Source organism: Balaenoptera physalus (genome assembly GCF_965194825.1).
Source record: "Balaenoptera physalus genome assembly, chromosome: 16".
NCBI classification, from domain to species: Eukaryota; Metazoa; Chordata; class Mammalia; order Artiodactyla; family Balaenopteridae; genus Balaenoptera; species Balaenoptera physalus.
This window is the reverse complement of record NC_138898.1, coordinates 85,710,347-85,721,671: the sequence shown is the minus strand read 5'-3', so window position 1 is coordinate 85,721,671 and position 11,325 is coordinate 85,710,347. Positions and strand designations below refer to the sequence as shown.

At 47.9% G+C, this 11,325-nt stretch overlaps 1 protein-coding gene and 1 pseudogene across 4 annotated transcripts; both read left to right on the top strand.

Moving 5' to 3' along the window:
- The first annotated feature begins 41 nt into the window (after positions 1-41).
- Positions 42-10,611, top strand: POP7 (POP7 homolog, ribonuclease P/MRP subunit). 3 transcript variants are annotated; one of them, XM_082430763.1, is made up of 2 exons: positions 42-326; positions 9,926-10,611. In XM_082430763.1, the coding sequence occupies exon 2, from the start codon at positions 9,936-9,938 to the stop codon at positions 10,356-10,358; it is 423 nt and encodes a 140-aa protein (XP_082286889.1). In that variant the 5' UTR covers positions 42-326; positions 9,926-9,935; the 3' UTR covers positions 10,359-10,611. The 3 variants fall into 3 exon arrangements, with proteins under 3 accessions (XP_082286889.1, XP_082286888.1, XP_082286887.1); XM_082430762.1 differs by lacking the exon at positions 42-326 and adding an exon at positions 9,414-9,675; XM_082430761.1 differs by lacking the exon at positions 42-326 and adding an exon at positions 9,419-9,671.
- LOC309645522 (small ribosomal subunit protein uS2-like) lies at positions 598-5,781 on the top strand (annotated as a pseudogene). The gene is made up of 2 exons (XR_014268646.1): positions 598-936; positions 4,619-5,781. The product of XR_014268646.1 is annotated as a small ribosomal subunit protein uS2-like (transcript).
- Positions 10,612-11,325: the final 714 nt, after the last annotated feature.

The window sequence follows — 11,325 nt, the reverse complement described above, 5'->3', positions numbered from 1 at the left end:
GCCCCCCTCTGCTGCTCCGGCCCGCTCCGACCCGCACGGCCAAGCGCGCTCCTAGCGTGCCCGGCGGGCGCGGCCCGGATGCCCGTCGCCCCCGATCCCCACCCCCCGGCACGTGACCCGGGAGCCCGGTGCCTCACGTGACACAGCCTGCTGCGGGCCGGGGGGGGTGGTGAGGGTGTCCCCAGGGTGCACCCCGGCTGCCCCCCCGCACGTGATGCGCGACCATCGCGACGAAGGCCGCCGCTAGCGGCATCGCCCGCCTCCCGGACGGTCGGCTTCCTCCGGGAAGCCCGCCTGGATTGAAGGAGACCACGTACAACCCAGAGGTGTGTTCATCAGACATCCCCGGGGTATATGAAATAAACGAGGAACCTAATGGTTTAGAAACAGTCCGAGGCAGCACTGGCTGGTGAGACCTGGAGTTTCTATCTGGCTCCGCCACCGACTAGCCCCCTAGACCTCGGGGGCGAAGGAGTTGACGCCGTCGGGCCTCAGTTTCTGTTTTATAGTAAGGTATTGATGCTCTGCTCCGCCCCATCCCTGGCCCCCATTCCACTCCCGGAGTGCTGAAAGAATTAAAATAGGTGAGTGTGAAAGGCTTCGGAAAGAGAGAAACTACTATGCAAATGTGAGAAGTAGATTGACACCGCCTTTGTTTAAAAAGGAGGTTTTCAAGAATGACTTTTCCGATTCCCTGAACTTTTTAGGATGAAAAAGTCTTGTGTGTGTTTTCACCGTTTTCTTTGGAAGTTACGCCAGAATGTATACTCTACTTCCCAGCTTCCTAAAACAGCCGTTACCAAAAACAATAAAATCCTCAGGACAGGGAAGGGTAAATTCAGACTTGGAACTTGAGTCCTCTGTTTCGCCAAAACGGAGCGCCGACCTCCGGAGCTACCAGGAAGGCCCTTTGTTCTTGCACGGAGCACACCCCAGGTTTCGTGTCTGCTTTTTTCAGTTCCCTTGTCTTTCTTGCAGTCAGGATTCCTGCCTCAGTGTAGTCAGTGAAGCTGCTTGTTCACAGGCTGGAAAATGCAATTGTTTAAAGCGAGGGCTTGTGTGCTGGTTCCATCCCATACTGACCGTGGTCTTGGGCAACTTTACTCATCTCTGAGTATCTGGATTGCATGGTAAAGCACTTAACACAGTGCTTGGTATAGGGCAGGCACTCCACAAATGTTAGCTAGTAGGGCCTTCTGGGTCCACAGTATTCACATTGTTAACTGTATGAAAATGTATCAACAGAATCCAATCTCCAATCAGGTTCTTCTCCTAGAACAAAGTTCTCAAGTTTATGACAGCTGTTTTTTCTTACTCCAAAGCTTTTTTTCCCTCCGCTTTCCTAGATTGTGTCCTACCCTCTGAATAAGGTCTTAGCCTTTTAGCCTGTTTTAATTATTAATTAGCAAATGTGAGATTGTAAATTATGGTGGAGAAATGGTACAGGGGAAAAGGGGAAATCCCTGTGAAGGGGAAGCAGTCAGGGACAGTGGTGGCCTGTGCTGAGCAGGAAGGAAGGGCAGGATTTGGGTAGATTTAAGAAAAGTGAGTATCAGCTTTAGAATAGTGACAAGCCAGGCTGATGGGAGAAGAGGACCTGGATTGCTAGTTGGATGAGACGTGAAGTGAAACTTAAGTTGAGGGCTTCGAATGCTATCATGAAAATGTTTTTGATTGGACAGTAGTACCTACCTGCCTACCAGATGCTTTGCGTCAGGGAGAGCACGCTGGACTCCAAGGTAGGAGATTGGAGTGATTGATCGATCACCCTGGGTTTCCTGTATACCAGCTTGTGATCCTGGCCAAGTAATCTCCCCCAGCCGTAAAGTGAGAATGCGTTTGCTGCTGATGACACTGTGGAAATTGAATTGTATAAGCACCCTCTTTGCGAAAGGAAACAAATCAGAACTGTGAATCTCCCGTACAAAATTAAAAAAATTTGAATGAAGAAATCACTTGGACCTAAGATATTTTTGTTTATTCAGGTTTATTCAAGACTATGCTGTAAAATGTCTTGGTCTGTGTTATTTCAAATTTGGAAGCTTTTGAACTAAACAAATTGATGTGGTTAGATGATTTATCGAGATGAAAGGGAAGTCTCAAGTAAGAGTAAACAGCCAAACTCTGCCTTTTTTTCTAATGGCAGATTCCCCTGCAGTGTTTTCCTTCGATGAAATGCAAAATGGTAAGGACCATCTTAGTGTCAAATCAGGGTATTACAATGCCTGGCTTCACCCACCTAAATTGCGAACCTTTATATTTATCTGTATGTCAAAGTTTGGAAAACATTTTAAATATCATGAAAAGACACACAGCCTGAGTAATGGAGTGATAGCTCATAAACTGTGCTTATTGTTAATTATCAGACAGAATGGGCCTTACAATTAATTTATTGCATTCAGAGTTACTTTCCTCCATGAGCTAAGTTCTTTGGTCAATCAAGTGTAAATGCTTGTCAAGTCACCAATGCAAAATCACCACATTGCTAAATCCACTGGTTTGTTATCTTATGTGGCCTATCAGCAGCATATGACACAGCTGGTCACTACCTCTTCCAAGAAATGCTTTCTTCACCTGGCCTCCAGATCACCATATCCCTTGGTTTTCCTCCTAGCTCATCAGCTGCTCCTTCTGAATCCTTTGCTGGTTCCCTCCTACTTCCCTATCTCCCAGGGCTCAGACCTTCCAGACCTCTCCATTGTAACAGGAGGGACTGCACAGGATCTGAGCCCGACTGCTAGACATTACTGCCTCACCTTAGCCATTGCTTCCTTTGGAAAACTTTGCATCCCCCCAAGGTCATATTGGCTGTACCTCCTTGAGGGTCCACCGAACCCTATACATGCTCCATGCTGAGCAGTGGTCACACTGCCTTGCTCATCTTGTTTGCCTTCCACAGTAAACTCTGAGCTGCTCAGCACAGTATTGTTCTAGGATGTATCTAGTCTTCCAGCAGCCTAATGGGTCTCCTTGATCCAACTTTTATTGCTGAGTAGTATTCCATGGTATGGATGTACCACACTTTCAATGGGTGATGTAACCAGTCACCCGTTGAAAGACACATGGGTTGTTTCCTGTCTGGGGCTATTACAAACACTGCTATTACAAAAACTGCTATGGACATTTGTGTACGAGTTTGTAAATTCCCATGTGTGCTCTTGCTGGGTCATATGGTGAGTGTGTGTTTAATTTTAGAAGAAACTGCCAAACTATTTTCCAGAGTGGCTGGACCATTGAACATTTCCACAAACAGTGTATGAGAGATCCAATTTCTCTGCATTCTCCTAAACACTTAGTATTGTCAAAATTTTTAATTTTAGACATTCTAATAGGTGGGTAGTGGCATCTCATCATGGTTTTAATTGCATTTCCATAATGGCTGTGTTGAACATCTTATGTGCCTATTTGTCATCCTTATACCCTCTTTGCTAAAGAACCCTCTGTTCAAGACTTTTGCCCATTTTCTAATTGTTTTTGTTTGTTTTTGGTATTTTTTGGCTGCGCCGGGTCTTAGTTGCAGCACTCGGGATCTTCGTTGTGGCATGCGGGATCTTTTAGTTGCAGCATGCGAACTCTTAGTTGCAGCATGTGGGATCTAGTTCCCTGACCAGGGATGGAACCCGGGCTCACTGCATTGGGAGCACGGAGTCTTAGCCTCTGGACCACCAGGGAAGTCCGTAATTGAGTTATTTTCTAACGCTTGAATTTAGAGTTCTTTATCTATTCTGGATACAAGTGCATTGTTGGATATGTGATTTGCAGGTATTTTCTCCCAGTCTGTGGCTGGGTGGTCTTTCACAGAGTAAAAGTTTTTAATTTTGATGAAATACAACTTATCAATTTTTTTCTCTCTTTTTTTTTTTAAAGCATATATTACTTTTCACATTTATGTATGTATGTATGTATGTATGTATGTATTTATTTATTTATTTATGGCTGTGTTGGGTCTTCGTTGCTGTGCATGGGCTTTCTCCAGTTGTGGCGAACAGGGGCCACTCTTCGCTGCAGTGCGCGAGCCTCTCATTGCAGTGGCCTCTCATGCTGTGGAGCACGGGCTCCAGGCACGCGGGCCCCAGTAGTTGTGGCACGTGGGCTCCACAGCTGTGGCTCACAGGCTCTAGAGTGCAGGCTCAGCAGCCGTGGCACACGGGCTCAGCTGCTCCACGGCATGCGGGATCCTCCTGGACCAGGGCTCGAACCCATGTCCTCTGCACTAGCAGTTGGACTCCCAACCACTGCGCCACCAGGGAAGTCCCCAATTTTTTTCTTTAATGGATCGTGCCTTTGGAGTTGTATCTAAGAACTCCTTACCTGACCCTATGTCATGAAGACTTTTTTTCCTATATTTCTTCTAAAAGTTTTATAATTTTCCATTTTATGTTTAGATCTACCATCCATTTTGTGTTTTTTGCATAGGGCTGAGGTTCAGTTCTTTGCCTATTTATTCAGTTGTTTTAGCACCACTTGCTGAAAAGACTCATTCTTTCCCCATTCAGCTGCTTTTGCACCTTTGCCAAAAATCAGCTGGCTGGCTTTTCCGCGTCAGCCAGACAGGGGTCCATACGGCGTTGTTCTGGATTCCCATCGTAACTTAAAGGGAAACTTTCACAATTTCCAGAGCCCTTGATGTCCTGCAAATGAAGGAGGAGGATGTCCTCAAATTCCTTGCAGTAGGAACCCACTTAGGTGGCACCAACCTTGACTTCCAAATGGAACAGTACACCTACAAAAGGAAAAGTGATGACATCTACATCATAAATCTGAAGAGAACTTGGGGGAAGCTTCTGTTGGCAGCTCATGCCACTGTTGCCATTGAAAACCCAGCTGATGTCAGTATCATATCCTCCAGGAATACTGGCCAGCGAGCTGGGCTGAAGTTTGCTGCTGCCACTGGAGCCACTCCTATTGCTGGCTGCTTCACTCCTGGAACTTTCACTAACCAGATCCAGGCAGCCTTCCGGGAGCCAGGACTTCCGGTGGCTACTGATCCCAGGGCTGACCACCTGCCTCTCCCAGAGGCCTCTTACGTTAACCTGTCTACCACTGCTCTGTGTAACGCAGACTCTCCTCTGCGATAATGTGGACATTGCCATCCCTTGCAACAACAAGGGAGCTCACTCAGTGGGTCTAATGTGGTGGATGCTTGCCCGGGAAGTTCTGCGCATGCGTGGTACCATCTCCCGTAAACACCCATGGGAGGTCATCCCTGATCTCTACTTCTACAGAGATCCTGAAGAAATTGAAAAGGACGAGCAGGCAGCAGCTGAGAAGGCTGTGACCAAGGAGGAATTTCAGGACGAATGGATTGCTCCAGCTCCTGAGTTCACTGCTACTCAGCAGGAGGCGGTGGACTGGTCTGAAGGAGCGCAGGTGCCCTCTGTGCCTATTCAGCAGTTCCCCGCTGACTGGAGTGCTCAGCCTGCCACTGAACACTGGTCTGCTCAGGCCGCTGAGTGGGAAGGAACAAGCACCCAGTGGTCTTAAGCAGCTCTTCCACAGACTCTTAAAATGGAAATAGGTTGATGGAAAATAAACAGTTTCTTAAAAAAAAAAAAAAATCAGCTGGCTGTACTTGTGTGAATCTATTTCTAGGTTCTCTGTTCCATTTTATTGATGATTGTGTCTGTCCCTTGGCAGATATCACACTGTCTTGATATTGTGTTTACATAGTAAGTCTTAAAATCAGGTGGTGTGATTCCAACTTTTTGTTTTTCAAAATTGCTTTAACTTCTCTTGCCTTGCCATATAAATTTTACAATAAACTTATTTACATCTACAAAACTTCTTGCTGGGATTTTCATAGGAATTGCATTAAATTTGGAGAGAATTGACATCTATACTATGTTGAATATTCCAATACGTGGACACGGTATATCTCTCCATTAATTTAGATCTTTGATTAGCATTTTGTAGTTTTAAGCAGAGTTTGTACGTTTTGTTACATTTATATTTAAATATTTTTCGCTCCCCCTCCTTTCCTCCTCCCTCTTCCCCTCTCTCTCTGGAGTGATTGTAAATGATTTTAAATTTTGGTTTCCAGTTGTTTATTGCCAGTATATAGAAATACAATTGATTTTTTTTTTTAACTTTTTTTTTTTTTGGCTGCCTTGGGTCTTCGTTGCTGCGCACGGGCTTCCTCTAGTTGAGGCGAGCGGGGGCTACTCTTCGTTGCACTGTGCGGCTTCTCACTGCGGTGGCTTCTCGTTGTGGAGCACAGGCTCTAGGCATGCAGGCCTCAGTAGTTGTGGCTCGTGGGCTCTAGAGCGCAGGCTCAATAGTTGTGGCGCACGGCCTTAGTTGCTCCGTGGCATGTGGGATCTTTCCGGACCAGGGCTCGAACCCTTGTCCCCTGCATTGGCAGGCGGATTCTTTTTTTTTTTTAATTAATTAATTAGTTTATTTATTTTTGGCTGTGTTGGGTCTTCGTTTCTGTGCAAGGGCTTTCTCTAGTTGTGGCAAGCGGGGGCCACTCTTCATCGCGGTGCGCGGGCCTCTCACTATCGTGGCCTCTCTTGTTGCGCAGCGCAGGCTCAGTAGTTGTGGCTCACGGGCCTAGTCGCTCCACGGCATGTGGGATCCTCCCAGACCAGGGCTCGAATCCATGTCCCCTGCATTAGCAGGCAGATTCTCAACCACTGCGCCACCAGGGAAGCCCGGCAGGCGGATTCTCAACCACTGCGCCACCAGGGAAGCCCTACAATTGATTTTTGTATGTTAATCTTGTATCCTGCAAACTTGCTAATAAGCTAATTTATTAATTATATGTTTTTTTGTAGATTCCTTGGGACTTTTAATGTATATACAATCATGTCATCTGCAAATAGAGACAGTTTTTTTTTCTTCCTTTACAATCTTTTCTTTGCCTTATTGCACTGGCTGGGACTTCCAACAATGAGAGTGGTGAGAGACGACATCCTTCCCTTGTTCTTGATTTTAAGAGAAAGGTGTCCAGTCTTACACTATTAAGTATGATGGGAAGCTGTAGTTTTTTTGTAGATGCTCTTTACCAGGTTGAGGAAGTTCCTTCCATTCTCTTTTTACTAAGAGCTCTTATCATAAATGGGTACTAAATTATGTTAAGTGGTTTTTCTGTATCAATTGACATGATCATATGTGTTTTTTTCTTTAACTTGTTAATATGGTAGGTAATACTGATTTGTTTTCTTATACTGAACCAGTCCTGCATCTTTGGAATAAACTCTACTTGGTTCTGGTATATCACTCTTTTTATATACTGCTGGATTCAGTTTGCTAACATTTTGTTGAAGATTTTTGTGTTGTTCATGAGAGGTATCCATCTGTGATTTTTCTTCTTTTGTATGATCTTTGTCTGGTTTTGGCCTCATAAAATTAATTAGGAAATGTACCTTCCTCTTCTGTTTTCTGGAAGAGATTGTGTAGAATTTGTGTTACTTCCTTTTTTTTTTTGGTAGAATTCACCAGGAAAACTGTGTGGGCCTAGATATTTCTTTTTCTAAAGTTTTTTTTTTTTTTAAACTATGAATTTAATTACCTTAATAGTTACAGAGTTATTCAGATGATCTATTTCATCTTGGGTTAGTTTGGTAGTTTGTTTTCTAGGAGCTGGTCCATTTTATCTAAGCTGTAGAATTTATGTGTGTAGAGTTGTTTGTATTGTTCTCCAAGTATAATTTAATGTTTATGGGATCTTTAGTGCTATCCCCTCTTTCATTTCTGATAATCATAATTTGAGTCTTCTTTTTCTTGTTCTCTCTTTTTTGTCAGTCTCGCTAGAGGTCAATTTTATTGACTTTTTCAAAGAACCAGCTTCTGGTTTGAGTTTCTCTATTGTTCTTCTGTGTTCAGTTTCATTGATATTTGCTCTTTATTATTTCCTCCCATCTTCTCCCTTTGGCTTTACTTTTTCTAGTTCCTTGAGGTGGAAGCTTAGGTTATGCTCCCATTCTTTTAAAAATACTGTTCCGTGTTTCCAGAATACTCCTTGCTTCCCTGAAGAATTCCTGTTTGTCCATCAAAACTCTGTTCAGATGTCACTTCTGAGATGGAGTAAGGTTGTAGCCAGCATTTCCTCTTCAACCCCAAATAACCCCCCAAACTTGTAAGAATCTGAACCTAAAAGAACCACAGGATTTAAATGGTGCTGGGAGAGAAGTTCTCAGGAGCCTGGCCTCTTTCCAACCTCCAGTCAGATGGGGTCAGACTCTACCCCAGGCAACTAGAGAGAGGTCTGGGGTGTGTGTGGGGGTGGGTGGGTGGGAGGGGCGGTGTGCTTAAAAATGCCAGCTCAGGGACTTCCCTGGTGGTCCAGGGGTTAAGACTCTGCGCTCCCAATGCAAGGGTCCCGGGTTCCATCCCCTGTCAGGGAACTAGATCCCACATGCTGCAACTAAGAACCCGCATGTCACAACTAAGACCCAGCACGGCCAAATAAATAAATTTTTTTTTAATTAAAAAAAAAAATCCAACTCACGTGTAGGCTTAGTTTGTAAGGTTATATTGGGTTTTGCAACTCAGTAGCAAGACAGGAATTCTCATCCCCATTTGAGTGATGAGGGAACTCAAGCGGAGAGTAGTTGAGGTCCTCACTGCAGGTCTAACTCATTTTCAAATGGAACTCTACAGAAGCTAAACCAATCTGGGCAGAAAACCCCTTCCCACTGGCTTCGGGGAGCCACCAACCCCCAGGTGTTGCCCTGCACTTTCCCGCCAGGGGGCGCACGTCCATACTCCCAGGTGGCGGGCAGTGACCGAAGAGCTGGTGGCGGGGGGGGGGGGTGGTGGAGGGGTGCGAGTGGGTCAGGGGGCCCCAGGGGAGCTGTGAAGGCTGGGCCTGCGGCTCATAGCTCGCGTCCCCAGGGGCTGGCCTGGGAGGTCAGCCCTGCCAGACGCAGGGAAGAAGGACGGGTCCCCGTGAACTGAAGAGGAGTCCCGGAGAGCTGTCCTCCGCCAAGGGCCGGGCCTCACCACTCGTTACCCGCCCTCGGTCTTTGGGCAACAGGAACCTTGGGCGGGAGGTCAGTTCTGCCAACTCTGCCACACCTCCTCTGACCCGAGGAACTGCGATGGACGCGAGAGTGCAGACTTGACTTCAGACCCCTTCGCGATCACGTTCTATGGAACTCGCCGCCCTCCCTGCTATCTTTGGAAGACCCTTACCCCCAAATCCTCCACGCCCCTACAATAGCCTCCTCTCCTCCCTTCTCCCCTTCGGGACACCTCCGCGAACCGGGGACTCGGATTGGCCCAGGAAAGCTGACCTCCCCTTCCCAGATCCTCCCCAGCTCCGACTTGGTACACGCCTCCCGCCTCTGCGCCCCGCCTGGGAGGCGTACACGTGGTAGATCCCATCACCCCCGGAAGCCTCGCGTTACTCAAACACATCGCGCGGTTTTGCTAGCTCTCAGGACAGGGGCGGGAGAACGGAGGCCAGGAAGGCGATTCGTGGATCCCGCGGGCTTGGCTGCAGGGGACGAGCGCGCGTGCGCACTCGGCACCCTTTTTCAGGAGCCTGGCGCCGGCTGTGTTCTAGCGCTCGAGCGTTCCGGCGGCGTTCACTTTTCCTTCTCTTGCCTTCTTGGGGCCTGCGGGTCGCGGGCAGCGCCCTCTATTCCGGCCGGTCGGCGCAACGCTTGAGTGCCCTGGCAGGGGAGCGGGCCGCGGCGCGTGGAGAGCACTGTGGACCGGAGAGAGTAGGCGCGGAAGAGCTGGGGAAAGGGGGCGGTGGAGGGGCCTGGAGGTTGGGGGCGATGTGATGAATGAGTAGGAACTGGGGGTGGGGGAGATGCGGGAGCTTGAGGTCAGTGGAAGGGGACTGAGAGTGGAAGGGAATAGGGGCGTCGAGTGCGCCTTCTCCCGGCTTCACCCTTTGGGCAGGAAACGGGGTGGGAAAGGAAGCGTTGTTCGCTCGTCACCCCTGGCTGATCTCGTCTCTTCCTCGTGCCAGGGCAAACAGCATGGCCGAAAACCGAGAGCCCCGCGGAGCCGTCGAGGCTGAGCTGGACCCGGTGGAGTACACCCTGCGGAAGCGGCTCCCCCATCGCCTGCCCCGGAGGCCCAATGACATTTATGTCAACATGAAGACTGACTTTAAGGCCCAGCTGGCCCGCTGCCAGAAACTGCTGGATGGAGGGGCTCGGGGTCAGAACGCATGCAATGAGATCTACATCCACGGCTTGGGCCTGGCCATCAACCGCGCCATCAACATTGCCCTACAGCTGCAGGCTGGCAGCTTCGGGTCCTTGCAGGTGGCTGCCAATACCTCCACCGTGGAGCTTGTCGATGAACTGGAACCGGAGATTGATACGCGAGAGCCGCTGACCCGGATCCGCAACAACTCGGCCATCCACATCCGTGTCTTCAGGGTCACACCCAAGTGATTGAGATGAGGCTGGCCCAGCTTATCCACCCACCCCCGTACAGCTAGGCTCAGATGTGGCTCTTCTTGTACTGAGTACTGTCATGGACCTTCTACCAGAGCCATATAGTGAAAAGCCTGTCCCCTCGCAGCCCAGAGGACTCTGAATTGAGAGGGCGAATATTGTCTTTTGTTGGGCCCAAGCAGTGGGGCCTCCTGAATCTTTGCAGTCTGTAACCATTGTCCTATACAATAAAAAGAATCAAGTTGTGTTGGTGCCCGGCCACCCCGCTGCACTGCCTCTCCCCTGTGTAAATTCTGGAAAGGAGAGTAGGAAAGAACTTTACAAGGATTTAGGTACAGGAGGGGAACCCCAGTGTTTCCTGCCGTCACAGAAAGAGCATAAATTGTACTACGGACACTGCAACCTAAAACATACTTTAGTACAGTGCAGAAGCCTGACAATTCCAATGTTTGCTTTAAAATATTTCATCCTCACAGAAGAAGGCAGGGCAGATAAAGTATATACTCTCACCCGCTGGAGTGCAGCTGGGGTGTAGTTGTATGCTAGGAAAGCATCAGGTTCTCTGCTGGCGGTTCCCAGGCAAAGGAAGGGTGAGGGTTTAAGGATGAAGAAAGCAAACAAAGATGGGGGCCTCCTTTGTATCAGCCTGTGGTAGAGACTGAGACACTGCTTCATTTGATTCCTGGTCCTGAGGGGCCCAAATTGTTCTAAACAGCTATGGTCCAGAGCCCTTCAGACCCTTGTGTCTGGGCTGTTCTAAGCAGGAAAGGATAGCCTTCCCTTTGAATTACTGGGCACACAGGTCATAAGTACTTTTTTGTTTGGATATTTGTAGGAGGATCTGATTTTTCATGTTTATCAAACAAGTCACCTAAAGCGATTTTTATCAAAGTGGGTGGTGACCCATATATGGGTCTTGAAATCAATTTACTGGGTCAAAGCCTTTTAAAAAGCAAGTAAAAAA